At 47.2% G+C, this 16,643-nt stretch overlaps 2 protein-coding genes across 7 annotated transcripts in view; one reads left to right on the top strand and one right to left on the bottom strand.

The window, feature by feature from the left end:
• Positions 1–102: 102 nt before the first annotated feature.
• On the bottom strand, positions 103–4,367 carry NKIRAS2 (NFKB inhibitor interacting Ras like 2). 4 transcript variants are annotated; one of them, XM_004321074.4, is made up of 4 exons: positions 4,211–4,367; positions 3,115–3,222; positions 2,474–2,715; positions 103–1,831 (listed from the first exon to the last, which is right to left on the bottom strand). In XM_004321074.4, exons 2-4 carry the CDS (start codon positions 3,206–3,208, stop codon positions 1,592–1,594), a joined length of 576 nt encoding a protein of 191 aa, XP_004321122.1. In that variant the 5' UTR covers positions 3,209–3,222; positions 4,211–4,367; the 3' UTR covers positions 103–1,591. The 4 variants fall into 4 exon arrangements, with proteins under 4 accessions (XP_004321122.1, XP_033703458.1, XP_019794953.1 ...); XM_033847567.2 differs by lacking the exon at positions 4,211–4,367 and having other exon boundaries at positions 2,474–2,744; XM_019939394.3 differs by lacking the exons at positions 3,115–3,222; positions 4,211–4,367 and adding an exon at positions 2,909–3,107 and having other exon boundaries at positions 2,474–2,744.
• A 1,779-nt stretch (positions 4,368–6,146) lies between these two features.
• Positions 6,147–16,643, top strand: part of DNAJC7 (DnaJ heat shock protein family (Hsp40) member C7) — a 30,132-nt gene continuing 19,635 nt past the window's right edge. The window contains exons 1-2 of one of the 3 annotated variants that reach the window (XM_033847563.2): positions 6,147–6,670; positions 14,482–14,520. In XM_033847563.2, coding sequence (XP_033703454.1) covers positions 6,594–6,670; positions 14,482–14,520 — 116 coding nt within the window. In that variant the 5' untranslated portion in view covers positions 6,147–6,593. Of the gene's footprint in view, positions 6,671–14,481; positions 14,680–16,643 lie in introns of all 3 variants that reach the window. The other 2 variants (XM_073797646.1, XM_033847564.2) reach the window with 2 other exon arrangements.

The raw sequence follows: 16,643 nt of genomic DNA, 5'->3' as shown, positions 1-16,643 counted from the left end.
CCACCCTCACCCCACAATATGGGACTTTGCCAGTATCCACCTGTATCTTTTTTAAAGCTGTTTCCAATGGGAGAACAAGAAAAAGGGGGGAGGGTGGGAAACTTTTTGATAACAGTTGTGGTTTTATTGTGTCCAACGCATCAATAAATCAATTTAAGCCCAAGCCTGTACACGCCCTAACTCGCCCAGCCTGGGCCACCTGACCCTGCTCACCTCTCCCATCTTGGGGAGAAGGGGCGTGTACTGAAGGTCACCTGGCTGTAGTGTCTTCACCTATGCTAGGTGTGTACATCAGAAGCACGAAGTGGGCACGGGAAGTTGTGGGTCACCAGCTCACTTTACAGCGTGTTGGAAGCGTAACCACCCTTCTGAGCCCCCAGAGATCTGGCAGCTCCTGAGAAGCTGCTGTTGGCCGGCTTTACTCTGTTCAGGCATCTGAGGTAAGAGGGGAGGGCTAGACGAGCACCTTGCCCAGCCTCCACCATGGCGGCAGGCATATAAACACAGGTAATCTATAAATAGAAGTCCAGCTATCAGCTGAAAACAACCACAGGAAAGGGTGACGACCAGTCCCCAGGGCTGTGAGGTCCGCGGATCGGGCACTGGGCAGCCACTCTGGCAACTAGAGTGGGTAGTGCACTCCTGCCCCTGGTGGTTGGGGGGTGGGGAGCAGTGTCCCAGCCTCCAGGGCCACAGGCATAGCACCTTGAAACGGGAGAAGCTAAGGGAACAGTGCAGCCAGCCCAACCATGGGCAGTATACACACAGGGCTGGAGAGGATCTAGATCATCTAAGCAACTGCCGTCACCTTACAGCTGAGAAAATTGAAGCCCCTAGAGGCGAAAGGCCTCGCAGGGCCACAAAGCCAGCTGGTGACTCCCAGCCCAGTCGGCATTCCATTCCACCTCAACCAAGAAAATGCTCCCTGAGCAGGAAGGGGAAGCAGGAAGCTGGGGGAAGAGTTGAAACAGAAGATTATGCTCCCAGCAGGCTAGCTTCTCTCAGCCCAGGAGAAGACAGGAGAGAGGTCAGGGTGTTGGATGAGGAGGCGCCCCGAACACCAGCACACACACGTGTGCACATCTACACACACACACACACAAACGAGACACCTGGATGCCCTTTCTCTAGAATCCAGGCTGGTGCCGTAAGCGTGTGAGTGTGTGTGTGTGAGATTGGCAGGAAACCCAGAGGTGTAAGACCCCTGCGATAGGAATCAGACCCTAGACTGGGCACTTCCACACACAGCTCTGCTTCCTGTCCAGGGCCGGCAGAAGGGACAGTGATCCAAAACCACTCTAGACCTGCTTAAAAGCAAAAACTGATCATGTCACTTCACTGGCATAAATCCTATCAATGGCTTTCCATTGCTGTTAGGATACAGCAGGATGGGGGCTGGGGGGCTTGGGGACCGCTAACCTAGACTATTTGCATTTCCCAGAGTTGGGAGGGAGCAAAAGTGACCTGAGCCTGGGACAGCCCAGCTGCCTGGCCTAGTGGGGAGCTCCCCCCTTGACTGGGAAGGACAGCTTGCCTAAACCCCCCCTCCCTTTCCCCTCAACCCATCTTCCAGAGCTGGCAAGGCAGCTCTTCAGCCATCCAAGGAGCCGCTGCCCTTGTTCTTGCGGCTGAGGGGGAAGGCAGACTTGCTCTGGGGCTGGGTCATCCTGCTGGCCAGGTAGACGAAGGGCTCCAGCAGTGAACGGCGGTCAGCCACCGACACCTCCCAAAGCTTCACCTTCTCTGACTTGGCCCAGTGCTGAGCCACATCCGGGTCTACACGCCGCTGCTCCTGCAGGTCACACTTGTTGCCGAGGACCACGATGGTGACCTGGGGAAGAGGGACAGAGTAGAGGCCTGTGGCTGTAGCATGGACCTCAGGAATGGTCGTGAGGGCCAGTGACCACCTTGGGCTTGTAATGGAACGCCTGGAGGGGGTGCCAGATGGAGGCCAGAATTTGAACAGAGGGAGGAGAGGAAAAAGCAACCATTTCCACCTCAGAGTCCTAGGAGAGGGAAAGTCTCAACGGCTGATGTCTCATCTCTTCCTGTATTAGAAACTGTGGACGGGGGCCTCCATCTGGAGGAGTTCCATTACAAGCCCTGTGTCACCAATGCCTGATCATTACTGGCAGTCAGTTAGTTGTTGGCAAAGTAACCGGTGAGGAAGCGCTCCCAGAATGCCTGCAGCTTAAAGCGGGATCTGAGAACAAAAGGGCCTTCACAGGGGAGACCACAGAACCATTATAAAGAAAGACTAGTGGGGACGTCTTAAACTGGAGAAGCCTCTTTGGTAGAGCTGCCTCAACATACGGCCACCTCTAGGAGTGAAGACACCCTCCAGTGGCCTCCATCTCCGCCCTCCAGCTCTAAACCCACGTCCTGGCAAATCAGTGAAAAACAGAGCCTTTCCAGGCCTCCCAAAGCCAGCCCAGGGCCCACTCTCTCTCATCACCAGGGTTCCCACACACACCTCCTTCTTGTCTTTGGATTTGTCAATCTCCTTCTTGAGCAGCTCCACGCGCTGAAAGGACTCTCGGCTGTCCGTGCTGTAGACTAGGACGTAGCCGTCAGTGCAGGAGAAGCAGTGCCGGGGCAACTCAGCCCCATCTCGGAGCCCCCGGGTGTCGTAGAAACGCACCTGCTCCCGCACCCCCCGGTCAGTCTCAATGGAGCCCACGTAGATGTCCTCCTGCGTCTCAATCATCTCAGAACCTGGGACAAAATGAGGAGAAAACTTGTTTCTAGGGAGAAAAGAGATTGGGAACATGAGTGACTGAATATATCCTAACAGGCCAACCAGACAGGGAGAGAAAGGTACATGGGGGCTGAGGAGAGAGGGCCAAAGACTGCGAGTCTGGCCAGACTGGAATAACTTGGGGGGACAGCTCTAATCTCACGCTGATACCTTGCTAAACACAGTGTGACGCGGAAGTTTTTCCTTCCTATCTCGGACATTGGGTTTTCTCTTTCCAGATGTCCTCAGTGTTGTAGAGTTGGGATCTTTCGGTGTAATGACCAGCAGCAGCGACCTTTAGCCTTTTCGTGTTGTGATCAAATCCTCTCCTCATTCTTCCACTTCCTCCACCATGCCTCACGCCCAGCAACACTCACCCACTACGTGGTTTCCGTACAGAAGCTGCTCCAGAATTGAAGTTTTGCCCACAGAAGCCTGGCCACACACGACCACCTTGCAGCTCTTCCCCATGCTTAGCTTTCAACCTTGAAGAACGGAAGCACACTGGGTGAGGCAGGATCAAAACCAAGGGCAAACTTCCCTTGACTGAGGACGCAAGTTCTGAAGTGGATGCATGGCCTCAGGGGTTCGGCCCTGTCTGCTACCCTAGGCAGGGTGTACTAAAGTGATATGTCTATATCCACTACTGGACAGTTAGCTGTATATTATTCATCTTATTCCCAGTACGAGGCCAGTAACTGGCGCAGAGCAGGTGCTCGGTAAGCGTTGCCATAAAGGGGGAAGAGAGTCGCTGGTTTAAAGGAACCACTAGCCAGGTTCCTTTCTGTGCACAGGATGTGGAGGACCAGTTGCTGAAGGGAGCTCTGGCTCAGCTCCCTCTCTTTAACCATGACCCCATGGAGAAATAGGCAGGACTATTATTTTGTGTGCATCTGTCTTATACCACTCTTCCTGGGGAGAATGGACAATTAGGAAGAACATTTTGCTTTCCCGTATGGCTTATCCAGACAATTAGTTCCCTCGAATTCCCAGTCAAGGCCATGGCTCAGATGAAAAAGACAGAAACAAAAGAGTGAAGGAATCTAAGGAAAAAAACACTTCAGAAAAAAGAATAATTTTGTTTCTCTTGAACTGACAAACCCAGATAAGGCCTAGACACAGAAATCCCTTCTCTGTTTGGAGGTCCCAAACAGAGATCTCCTCGAAGGCATCCCAAACACAGGCTTCCCAGAAGGAGCCCCAGACGAGGATTCCGCCCCCGCCAGAGGAGAGATACAGAGATCACTCCCCAAAGGGATCTTAAACAGAAACCTCTCCAAAGTAAACTCTTAGTACAGATCCCCCTCCCCGCGAGGGGCCTCATATAGTGAGCCCCGAAATTAAGGGATACCCCGACTGCTAGGCGGGCCTCCGGAACAGAATTCCCCACGAGAGGGCTCCCAGAGGGAATCGGAATCCTGCCACCTAAAGGGTCCGGAAGCAGTGGTCGATCCCGGCCTCCCAGCTCCGTACCTCCTGGGGCCCTAGCAGCAGCCCGGCCGGGCCCCTCTACGCGCGCCGGGACCAGGGGTGGGGCAGCACGGCCGCAAACACTCGGATCTTCCTCCGGGTCCTTCCGGGCTCCGTCTGGCCCCGCCCCGTAGCTTCCATCCTGCAAGACCTATTTTGGCGGAGGAGAGCCGGCGCCAGCCGAACAGCGCCTCCAGAGGCCGGCGGGGAAATGACGGCCGGGACCTGGGCTGAATGGTCTCCAGAGCACAGGGTTCTAGGCTCCCTAGACCGGCCGGCTGTTTTGGTGCCTCAGATGCCCATATGTTCTTTCTCTAAAGGCTACTACAGTAACACTTTGTTTACTCAGTCATTTATTCATCCAGTGTCTTCTGAGCTCCTACTCTGTGCCAGGTACAGGACCACGTGCTGAGAAAAAGCGGAGGAATTAGACACCGTTGCCGCCCATTAGAACGTCACCATCTAGAGGAGCTAGACATCTAAACCAATAATTACAGTACAGCATGGTAAGAACTATTACAGAGGTGCTATGGGAGCACAACTAAGGGCATTTAACTTGGGGGCAGTGGGCATCACATTCTCCGAGGAACCTTCCTAGAGGAGGTCAGGTCTGTGTTGAAGTTTGAAGGGTGTGGGAGGAAAGGGTGGAGGAAATACGGCAAGAGTCATGGCATTTACTGGAACTACAAGTATTTGGGTTCATTACTGATGGTAGAAAGGAGCCAAATAATCAAAGGCCTGTGTGCTGGCCAAAGAGTTCAAACTGTATCCTAACAGCAGTGGAAAGCCATTGATACGACTTATGCCAGCGAAGTGACATGATCAGTTTTTGCTTTTAAGTGGATCACTCTGGTAGAAGAGTGAAGGTTGGAGAGAGGTGAGACTTGGGGTTAGTTAGACTATGGTAGTATTCCAAGTTTTCCAAAAAATGATGAGAATCTGAATTGGGATGGAAAGGAGATAGATTTGGGAGACATTTGGTAAGAGAATCAACAAGACTTGGTGATAACTTGGGAGTTTTAGATGCCGAGAACACAAAGGAGGAAGATGGTTAAAGACAGATGGGCCTCCTGTATTAGACTGTAGACCATGAGCCATTGGCAAGCAGGTTAGATGGTCTGAGTCTGCGCTTTCCCAACCCAGCACAAAGTAGGTACTTTGGAGAGGGCTGTTGGATGACTGGCTGGCTGAATGACTTCTCTCTTCCAAACCCCTGAGCCTCTCCCATCTTCCACTCCCCAGTGTTAGGTGTGATCTCAGCTCCCTCAGCACTGTGATAGGAAGAACCATGCAAGCGTCCTATGGACAATGGCACAGACTGTTTTACTGGAGAAGCAAGCAAGGGCGTCAGGGGTCTGGGGGGCGGGGTAAATCCTTTTAAAATTCTCTTGACCCATTCTTATTTTAGTACCCTTTAACTTTAAAAATTTAACCTCAAACTCCCCCAGTTTAACCTCAGGAAACCCCTATTTAACTCAAGTCCACAAAAATTACTGGTTTGGGTGAAAGGAAGTACTACGAAGGGCTGTGTCCTTGCCCTCTCTGAGTTCCCAATCCAGACTGCAATCGGCAAGACAAGCGTGCTGAGCACAGAGTTTATATGAGGGTTGGGAGCACTGAGGACCCTGTAGAGCAGGGACCTCACCCCGCGAGCTACCTTATAAACTCCAGGGCAGGGTCTGGGGCCCTGTGCCACCCTCCCTAGGCTTAATGCTGAGGTGGCATTCCCAGGCGGCTGACATGAAAGCAGCCTCATAAAAAAGTCAGCGTCATTAGGGTGATGAACGAGTTGGTGCTTGGAGATCCGGAGGGGATGAAAGGCGTGGTGTGAAGACGCCCTGCGTTCCCCTGGCTTGGTTGGTCAGGGCTTCCAGGGGCCGATGAACGCTGAGGAAACTGGATTCAGAGTGTCTCTTCTTGCCTTTCGCGGGAGGAAGCTGTGGACAAACTCCAAGGTCGGGAAGGTGGTAGTGGGGGGCACTTTCTCTCCAGGGTACAGGGTCACCGCGTCTCTACCCAACTCAGACTCCCTGAGCCTCACAGGAGACTCTCTAGGATTGGAAGTTGTTATGGCAACGAGGCTCTCAGACTACTGAGGAAAGCCAAAGCCTAGAGAGCCGACACCCTCCTGTATTCCCCCTTCCGACCCACGGGTAAAGTGGCGCCCCCTACGCACAGAAACCGTCCTTGGGCCCCCGCTCCAGCGAGGAGACCACCCTGGACCTCCGGGGGCGGGAGGCCGCTCTGGCCCCAATCAGGGCCTCTCGCTGGTAGACGGGCCCGAGGTAGCCCCTCTGGGCGCAGCGCCGCCGAGCTGCTCAATGCTCCGACCGGAAGTGCTCTTCACCGCCGACCTCCCACCCGGCTCTCTGGTCCCGGCGGTAAGATGGCGGCTGCCGCGGAGTGCGATGTGGTAATGGCGGCGACCGAGCCAGAGCTGCTAGACGACGAGGAAGCGAAGAGGTAAGCGGGTGGCAGGGTAGGGGAAGGGGCGATCTTCAGCTCCATGGCTCCGGTAACCCCGTCTTTGCCGTGGTGCAGGCCCTACAGAGGCAATGCCCCGCCCTCCGAGAAGCCCCCCTCCCCCATCTGAGATCGAGTCCGGATGGACCCCCTGAAGGGGCGCTCTCGGAGGTTTGCCCTCCTCTCCTGCTTCCGCCTGGCTGAGGAGCTGAGGCATGGCGTTGTTGCCCAGCAGAGAGGAAGGTTGTCCTCATTGTAGAGACCGGGTCTCTAAGGGGGTCTCGGAGGTCTGTTGCGGGGGGGGGGGGGTGGCGGCGCGGCTGTGATGACGCCTTCTTACATCGCCCCCGACCCCTTCCTTCTCTTGTTAACTTCTGTATCTTGTGTCTCAGCCCTTTGCATCTCCGAAGCTCTTGCTGTCCTCACTTCCTTTCCTCAGTAATTATACCCCAGCGAGCGCTAGTCTGGGCCCGAGGTATTGTGTGTCTCCGTTATTGACCTGGTGGTCCCTCGGTTACCCCAGAAGTCTAAGGTGATAGAGAAAGAAGGGTGAGGGGTTTTGTCTCGTGCTCCACACGTCAAACCCTCTCCTTCCACCCTTTCTAAGGTCATTCTTTCAGGGCTGTTTCTTAAATTAAGCAGCAAGGAGGAGGGCAGCTGCTTGGGCGCTGTTGGCTCTGCTGGGCAGCCGCAGTGGCTCGAGATTGCCAGTCCGGACTCGGCAAGGGAGCTGCAGAGTGAGTGGTTTTCGAGAACGCTCTGGATTTTGGCTACAGCTAAGGCAGGTTATTGGAAGTGGGGTTGGAACACAGTTGTGGGTAGTCATACTTGTCCTAATTCTGGAGCAGAATTAACGAAAAGCTTCTGGAAGTTTGGAGCCCTGTCCTCGTCAACCGCAGGTTAACTGACTACAATTCTCTCAGTCTCCTTCCCACATATTTCATGTCTTTATACCAAGCCCATTATGGTTTCAGTCTGGAGGATTCGAGGTGGTGATTAGTTCATGAGATCTGAAATCAGGATTCCGAGAATTTTTACCTTTTTTAACTATCTAGGTTTGAAACATCAGAGGTATTCAGGGAGGCAGAATGAATAGTTATCAAGCTTAAGGGTAGTTACTATGGCCAGTGTCCCAGGTTCCTGATCTGTTGCGAGCAGGAGCTGAGAGCCTTGACAAAGTGTAATAGGTCCCTGGAATATCAGAGAAGGCAGGAAACCAGAGCCTAGTCTCTGTCTGTTCCTGGTTTTGGGGTTTCACAAACCAGTTCTTTCCAGGTGTTTAGAATTAAGCATCATTAAGGAACTGCAAAACAGGACACAAAACTCCCACCAATACAGGCAGAACTTAAATTAATTGTAGGGATTTACTTTACTTGTGTTTGGAAGGAGTTCAGTGGTTCTTTGTGCTGTAAATAGGGAGTTGGGCTATATGTAATTTAAAATAAACTCAGCCTACTTAGTATAAATCTCTGACATAGGCACTGTCCTTAATCTGAGTTTCCCTTCAAAGTTCCTATGTAAAGCAAATTTTTTTCCTTAAAACAAATCAGCCCTTTTATGATATTCTATCATAAAAAAACATAAAACAGGTGATGCCGTAATGTGACCACATCAGACACACAAAAAAGTATGGTATTTGGTAGCAGTAAACAGAATAAGGGAGGGTGTTGACTGATGTTAACTGCCTTATTTCATGGAGTTTTAAGATGTCATTGGTTGTAAAATGCACGATTGTTTTCTCTGCCACTAAGAAAAAAACTATAACTGAAAAACGCATTCTTATGAAATAGACTTATATGTAAAACATACACAGATCTTTTTTAGACATAATAAAATGTAAATGTTTATTGTATACCACTTATGTGAAAAAATCAAAAGGAAAATACAGTGAAATAAAAATATCACCATTTGACTTTCTGCCATATAAGGCATCCTTAGGAGGGTAAATACTGGGCTCTGTTAGTAAGAAAAAGCCTTGTTTACGTGTAGCTTTCCAAGGCTGAAAATGGAGTGGTGACTTAGAAGTTTTGGAGGAAGATTGTTTTACATTTTTCACATATCCTGGAATCCTCCTGTGTAGCCACAGCAGAGGGCAGGGATAGGCACATCTCTTACAAATGCCCTTTACTATCTGACTTGGTTAGTTATTAGGCCAAGTTCGTGTCTCTTGTTACAGTCCTACTCCTAGTTCACTTGGGGACACAGGAGTTGATGGGTCTCGGGTTGTTTTTGTAAAGTCCAGCAAGGAGTCCTTCTTTGCATCGTGGCCCAAGGGCATCCTGCTGCTGCTGCTGCTGAATTGTCACAGTCCCACGGGCGGGGGCGGGCACAGTGAGAGGAACTTTCAAGAAGTTGGACCTCATGGTTGTAGCATTTTAAATGGCTACATGTTTTATTTCCTTAGCATTAGAGTCTCTACAGAAAAAGAAATGGACTCCAGTTTTTTTGCCTGTCATTCTGGACAAAGTTCTTTTTCCCTTATAGCAGCTGAGAAGCTAAAATAAAAGATGTGTTATTTGGCACTCCAAAATAGATCAGGGTTCTGGACATGAAGATTATTATTTCTCTTTGCCCACCAGAATAGATAAAGCTGCTTGGGGAGCCAGAGGACTAAATTTCAGAGGTTTTACATTTCAGCTAATTTAAAAACTTACATTTTCCTGGGAAGTTGCTGATTGTTTTACCTAATACATGAATGCCTGTCTTGAGTGAGGGCTGTCTGGTTGTATTTCCTGGACTGGGGAGTAGTTTGGTCTCCATAGGTGGTCTTTATTATGGTAAAATCGAAGGATTTCAAGTTGCTAATCAACAGAGGAAGTACTTCTGTGTCTCAGCATATATCTGGCCTGACTGGGCAGTGAGGTCCAAAAGAACCAATGGGAGCCATCGACTTAGGAGCCAAGGGCATCCTTACCTGATTCCTTGGGCTGATAATCTTAACTTCTCAGTGTCTGTTTTCCTGGTGGAGGAGAGCAAGAACAATTATTAGTAGGCCCTTTCTTAGTACCTAGGTATTGTAAACTCTTTTGGGATTTTGCCTTTTATTTTTCTATGAATATTGTTGGTGGGAAGCACTGAACATCCCGGGGGCTGCTGTAGTTGCTATTAACTGCAGCTTCTTGGGGTGTTTTGGAGTTTGTGGCCTTAACTGCAGAGCTTGTGGGGTTACTTTTCCCCCTTCTTCCCCACTCTGTTTCAAATTCTTAGGTTTGTATCCCCCTAAACTTTCTCTTGAAGTTCCAAGGCAGGCAGCTAGACAAAGCCTGCAAACTGAATGGGAATTTATCTTTGACCTGGAGCCCAAATCAGTGAGAAACACTGCTTTCAGCCTTCACTTTCATTTTGGTATGCTTTAATTGTGGGGTCAGAGATGAAGAAGTGGGACAAATAAGTCACGGTTAAGGAAGGGATAAAGCTAGGAATACAGAATCCTGAATACCAGCAAATAATTGATTGAATTGAACCCTGGTATTAACAAGTGGCAAAACTGTAAAATATTCTTTACTGGAGCAAAGGTAGAGCACAGAGAAAGGGTCTCTCTGTTCCTTGCTGGTTTAATTCAGATTCATGTATTAACTGAAGCCAGGTAAATTGAGCGATTTTAATAAAATGTTGGGCCAAGTGAGTGGCAGTTGCTGTAGTGTCTAGTTCATTTCCAACAACCAGAACTCTGATTGGCTTAAAGATCAGCCTTATTGTACATTCCAACCAATCAGGAATTGGTTTAGTTTTTGAAGGTAGTATTTTTTAAGTTTTTAAAAGCTGCATACTGGGCACTTGCCTTTGCTTTCTTTCTCTAGGACTTTAGAAGATTGGAGAACAATGGTCAGTGGCTGCCTAGGTGCCTTGTGGTCTGCAAAGTCTCTGAGAGCCCATTTCTCCCTTACTCCACTAATGTTTGGTCCCCTTTCTCCAGTGCTGAGTGATGTGGAAGTTACTTAGAGGTCGTTCCAGGTATTCTTTTAAATTGTCTGGATTTCAGCAGTAAGAACAGGATTCAGCATGCAAGTTTTTCCAGTAGTTTATTCATTTTATTGGATTAACAGTTTTTTTCTTTCCCATGCAGATCCAAACAGCAGTTTCTATGTTTATCCCACCATGGCAGGGGTATGCGTGATTGAGGCTTTTGAGAATGGTAATATGATCAGGAATATTTGACTTTCAGAGTCTGATTCTGAGACCTAATACTCTGTTGGCCTATGATTTTGTGTGGGGTGGCCAGATTGTCAGATAAGCAAAGTGTTAACTGTCTTTTCTGATTCTAATATTAGGCTTTTGGGGAGGGTGTGTGAGGCAAGCAGGGCTCTCTCTTATTAGAGTTTCTGTCCTGAGAATTCTGCCTCGGGCAGTTTGCTCTGAGACAGTCAACCACCTGATGAGCTAAAGAACCACAAAAACTTGGGAAGCAAAATAACAGTTGACAGTGTAGACTTCTGACTCTAGTTCCCATCTCCATCTCCCCCCCTCTTTCCCCACCCCCACCAAAAAAAAACAACCAAAAAAACTCAGAAAGCAACCTTTTTCCTAATTATAGTTCCTCAGTTCTAGATTTTTTTTTTTTTTTTTTTTGGCCGCACCACATGGCTTGTGGGATCTTAGTTCCCTGACTAGGGATCAAACCCGGGCCCTCGGGTGTGAAAGCACAGAGTCCTAACGACTTGACCGCCAGGGAATTCCCCAGTTCTAGATTTTTGATGAGTGCTAGTGTCCCCGTGAGGGTAGTGGGAGATGTCACAGAATGGGAAACCAAGGGATAGAAAATGGTGGGTTTGGGGAGGTATTATGAAAACAAGTCTCTGGCTAATGCCAAAAAGCCAGTGGCTTGTGTCCTCAGAGTAGCTTCTGAGAAGCTTATTTCTCAGAAGCAACTTCTTGGTTGTGTCTCCTGTCCCCAGGGGTAAATGAAGGTTAGGTAGATGCCACAGATTTTGACACCTCCCATTTAAGGAACTAGCAGAAGTTTTTAACACAGTTGAGGCTGCTATTTCTGTGTGAATATCCTTCTGCCTGCAATGATGGAATTTCCGTCCGGATTGCTTGCTTGCTTGCTTGCTCTTTTTCCCCACTGAATAAGACAGCCACCTCCAGTGCGTTGCCTGGTGTCCTTCCCTACTTGAGCAGTAGAGAGAGCTGCTGCCTTGTGTAGTCTGTATCTGTGACTGCACTTGGTGCCTTTTGGTCTCTTCTGGCTCTGCCCCTGTTGAGATTCCCTGAGTGTCCAGACGGAGGACAGTTTGAAGTGGAATATTTTTTTCATCTTCATCTCCTTCTCTTTTTGGGGGGAGGGTGGGTGTTTTAACTGGGCTTTTAAGTGAAAGCAGAAGCTGCCTATTCTATAGGAAATTGGGTAAAGGAAGCTGGGTAGCCCACCCTTACCAACAGGTAGAAGTTGGATAGAGTCCACCCTCTATTTTCTCTGGACCTTTATGAAGCCTTTATTTGCTCTCAACATCTAGCGCCTTGCATTTTAGCAAACACTCTATCTGTGGAATTGTTCCCGCTCATATATGGCTTCCACCTATCCATGTGAAACTTAAATTGTTAGAGGATAAAAAAGAAAGAAATCGAATAATATGCATTTGGTAAGATGGAGTAAAAGGCTTCGGGGCTCCTTTACTTTACTCTCTCATGAAGGTCAGAGAGAGTACAACATGAAACAGGCCCTGTGACATGCCTTTGGGAACAAGAGGTCTTGTACTGTGGGAAGGAGCAAGGAATTTCTACTCTGAGACTGGCCAAGATCCCGTAAATTCTGAAGGGTGGAGGGCATTCCTTCATCAACGGGCAACTAGTAAATTTGACTGAATAAAAGAAATGGGTGCAACAATCTAGAGTAAGGGTGACATTTTGGAAGTAGTAAATATAATAGGAATGCATAAAGGATATTTGACTGGTTGGCAGTATAAAGTATTATTATTAAAGACCTGAGGGTAAAAAAAGGAAAGATATCTTTCTTTAAAGTTCTTCCTGCCAGTAAAATAGTCTCCAGGTCAGAGGCCCCTAAACGCTCCTCTGCTCTCACAAGAAATCACGTTGTCCTGAGTTGTAATTTTAGTAGATTTCTCTTCCACTTCTGGAGTAGCAGACTACATCAAGAAAATGCAAAGAAAAAGAAAAAAAAGATCTCATTCAAGCTGCTACGTCTGTTTTGATTTAAACTGGTATTAATGGCTATTGGAAGAGCGGAACTTTATTAAAAATACATTATTCTAGCCAAATACTTGAAATAAATAAGAGTACTGTGGTTCACCCCCCCCCCCCCCCGCTTCCCCCCCTGCCCTTGGTCATTCAAAAATCTAATCAGTATTTCCTCAGTTGCAAATGTAGAATAGTGAAGCCATGTTAGTCTTTATTTTTCATGCAGTGGCGTAGAATAAATCTAAAAATGGTACATTACACATATACATGTGAAGTAATTCCAGAGAGAACCCAGAGATGTTGAGACGTTTTTTAAAAAAAATACTTGCCAGTGAATCCTGCATTAGTGAGAGTTGAGTAAAGTTTCTAAATACCTCTTTAATTTCTAGAAGATAGACTAGTTGGCCTAACGCAAAGATATTGCTTAAGGTTCAACTTGGAAGTATTTAGAGAGAAAATGGAAGTTTTTATAGAGCATCTAATTTGGGGCACATTACGATTTCAACTGTGGTGTTTTAATTTGTTTTTAATTTATCTGTAAATGTGCAAAGTTGGCTGGTGATCATAAGCCCAAGTTGTCTGATTTGATCACATGATGCTGAGCCCTGCTAAGACCTGTGTGATATCAAATGATTCCCTTGGCAGTGTTTGTTGGAGTAATTAGCATCTGTGATGAATGAGTGCTAAATTGGGAGAGAGAATGGAACTGTGTGATCAGAGGATATACAGATTTTTCACGCACATGTAGTGTTAGAAGAGCAGGTTTTCATACTGCAGGTTTTCATACTGCAGTTTTCTGAAAAATAAATACATTTTAAAATAGCAAAGCAGAGCAAGAGTAGAATGTATTCTCCTTACCTACGTCTGTCAGAGAGAAGGCCGGCCTGGCCCTCTGACACTGATCCCGTTGTGGGACACCCTCCCATCATACATCCAAAGAGGGCAGAGTTTTTGGAAAACCTTTCATGAGCTGTTTTCACAGGAATTTGTTGCTGGCTATTCAAGTGAAAGGACTGGTCTGGTAGAGGTAGTCATTCCCAGCATCTCTTGGTGAATCAGAGAAGTGAAGCTTTTTCTGCTTAGAGGTGATCCAAGGATTGGGTGGGGAACTGGATAAATTAGTTTTAATCCAAAAACCTTGCCACTCACAGGATCTAGCGGGGAAAACATGGGACTCTAAGATTTAGGAAACCTGTGCAGCCACCTTGGGTGCCTCACTAGCTCTTCGTCTGTTGGAGGACACGTGATATTATCACCATCACCACTTCAGAAGGCCGTTGTGAAGACCCTCATTGGAAATGTTTTGAAAATTTGAAAATGCACTAGAGATACAGTCTCTGTTAATAGTGTCATCGGGTCAGTTATGGCCAAGTCTATATTTTGATGTGGTGTTATATTTCAGGGTTTAGTCTGAATTTCATTTTGTGGCCACAGAAAATAGTCTGTAGTTTAATGTAGTCCCTTTTGGAATCTGTTCCTTTTTTTTACCTAATCCAGGTGAACTCAGTTAATCCTAATTCTTCCTTTCTTAGTACTGATGTGTTTTAGTTAGGTACATGTTGTAACCTCACTTGGTTCTCAAATGAATTGACTGGCAGTGAGTGGAGTGACAGATGCCACCGCCAGATTGCCCTCAATTCCAGTGTTAACCAGCTCTTCTCCTTCTTTTCCAGTCCTACGCCTTTGACATCTCATCCTTCAGTCCCTTTGCTGTAAGGGCAACTTGAACAAGCTTCAGCCCTTTCTCAGACTCCCAGGCAGGACTTGAATGGATTTGACCCTGGAATTGTTCCTGATGCAGCCTTGTTCAGTTCTTGCTGCTGCCATGCTGGATTCCAAAGATCCACTCTTTCCTCGGCTGGTCTCGCAGGGTCAGGCCCATTGGTTAAAGCTTGTTGTGTATTTGGTGGGGAGGTTCAAGATGACGGAGGGACTCCACTTTGGGCGTTGGACCTGGAGGCAAAAAATAAGCATTCAGTCTAAAAGCACTAAGTGCCCATTGTTTAGGCAGCTGTTAATCAACCATGTTTCTATGAAAATAAGTCCTTTTCATGAGGCAGTTGTGTGGGAATAGCTAATTCTGGCCTGATGCTGTGCAGTGTGAGGTTAAAAACATGGTAACGTGTCACAACACAATTCTTCTTGTTCTTTTCTGCTGTGGGCTGACTCTACATTACTCGCTTTGTTTGCTCTAGAATGGAATCTACTCACCATTTACTAAAATGAAATGCATTTCTTGGGGGAGGCAAAGTCCAGTTCACTAGGTCTTGCATCTTAAAGGGAAAGGAGCCTTACTCTGTCTGTGACTGATTGTTAGGAATGTCATTTGGCTTGTTTAAATCCAGGTTGCAGTTCTGGAGTTGGATTTTATACGCTGGGCAGTTTTGTGTTTTAGTTGAAAGAAATTCATATTCATTGTTCTTAGCAGTACAGATTAATTTTTAAAGTCTTAGGCAATAGGTAGAGGTGAGTATTAGAGAGAGCTTAGCATAGTAGATAGGGCACAGCTCTGGGATCTGCAGGTCTGGGTTGACACCCTGACCCTCTGGACAGTTTTTAATCTCTAACCCTTAATTTCCTCTGTTGAAAAATGGGAATAATGAAACTCACCTGATAAGATAATGTATGGAAAGTACCTGGCCTCAGTAATAATTACTGATTTTCCACAGAAGTCATCCTTTACATTTTTGCTGGAAAGCCAATGCTGAACTTGTGGCCTCCACTGGAGTGAGTGTTTCAGGAAAGAAAGGGTATCTCTCTCTATTTCTACAGATTGTCCCCCCTTTGACTCACAAGCTTTATATGCTGATACAACGTCTATCCAAGTGCTCAGATGCCTTTGGTTTTCCTCAAGGATTTGTGTGGTCTTAGCCACTAGCTGACTGAATAGAAGGCTAGATCTTTTCAGGTACAGTTTGGGCCTGTTGCTTTTGAATTTACTACTCCATTTCTTCATAGTGGTTTAATTCAACTTCTGACATCCTGTGTTGGGGAAGCCCCTTCTTCAAATCTTTTGGCATGTCTGCTCTTAAAGGATAGGTTCTTCATAGTTCTTATAGTGCCTGGCTTAATTTAGAGTTGTTCAGCATGTGGAAAGATTGTGCTTGGTCTTATAAGTCTTGCAGTTGGGGGATCCTTCTTGAGAACTTTTAATAGCAGATGGCCTCTTTACATCATTGTGACAGTTGGTGTAATAAAATTATTCAAATCCATCACAGTTAAAATCTGTCATCATTTATAGGTCATTTCCACTTTCCTTCTCCCTTTTTTTTGGCCATGCCACACAGCTTGTGGGATCTTAGTTCCCCGACCAGGGATCGACCCCAGGCCCCCTCAGTGAAAGCGCCGAGTCCTAACCACTGGACCACTAGGGAAATCCCCCATTTTCCGTCTCCTTTCTGCTAGCAGACTTTTCTTGTTAATAGGGCTTGCCAAGACAGTGATGGAGAAGAATGGAAAGGGAGATCGCCTCAATAAAAGGAGGGTGGTTTTGCCAGTTTGTAGTTTAAAATACGTGAGTAAATAAAATCACAAATCTTCCCATTGCCGATGTCCATGGAATCAAGCTGTAAACTCCTATACCATCACCAAGGTTAAGAACTGTATTTTTGTCCCCACTTCAGGCAGCCCTTGAACTGGGCTTTTAGCATGCGTGGAGGACAGAAAAAGAAACAAAGATTCTTCCTTATAACAGAAATGCCAGATATTTAGCTATGTTGCAGTAATCATTTTGGTAAAGAATTATCTTTGTCACTCAAGTTGGTCATTAGAGTGATTTTGGGTATCTCTGATAGAGGTTACAAGTTTGTTCTTTGAGACATTGTTGGTCATGTCT

The sequence above is a fragment of the Tursiops truncatus genome, chromosome 20, assembly GCF_011762595.2.
Source record: "Tursiops truncatus isolate mTurTru1 chromosome 20, mTurTru1.mat.Y, whole genome shotgun sequence".
Taxonomy (NCBI): Eukaryota; Metazoa; Chordata; class Mammalia; order Artiodactyla; family Delphinidae; genus Tursiops; species Tursiops truncatus.
The sequence above is the reverse complement of the archived record's forward strand: the minus strand, read 5'-3'. Positions and strand labels throughout refer to the sequence as shown.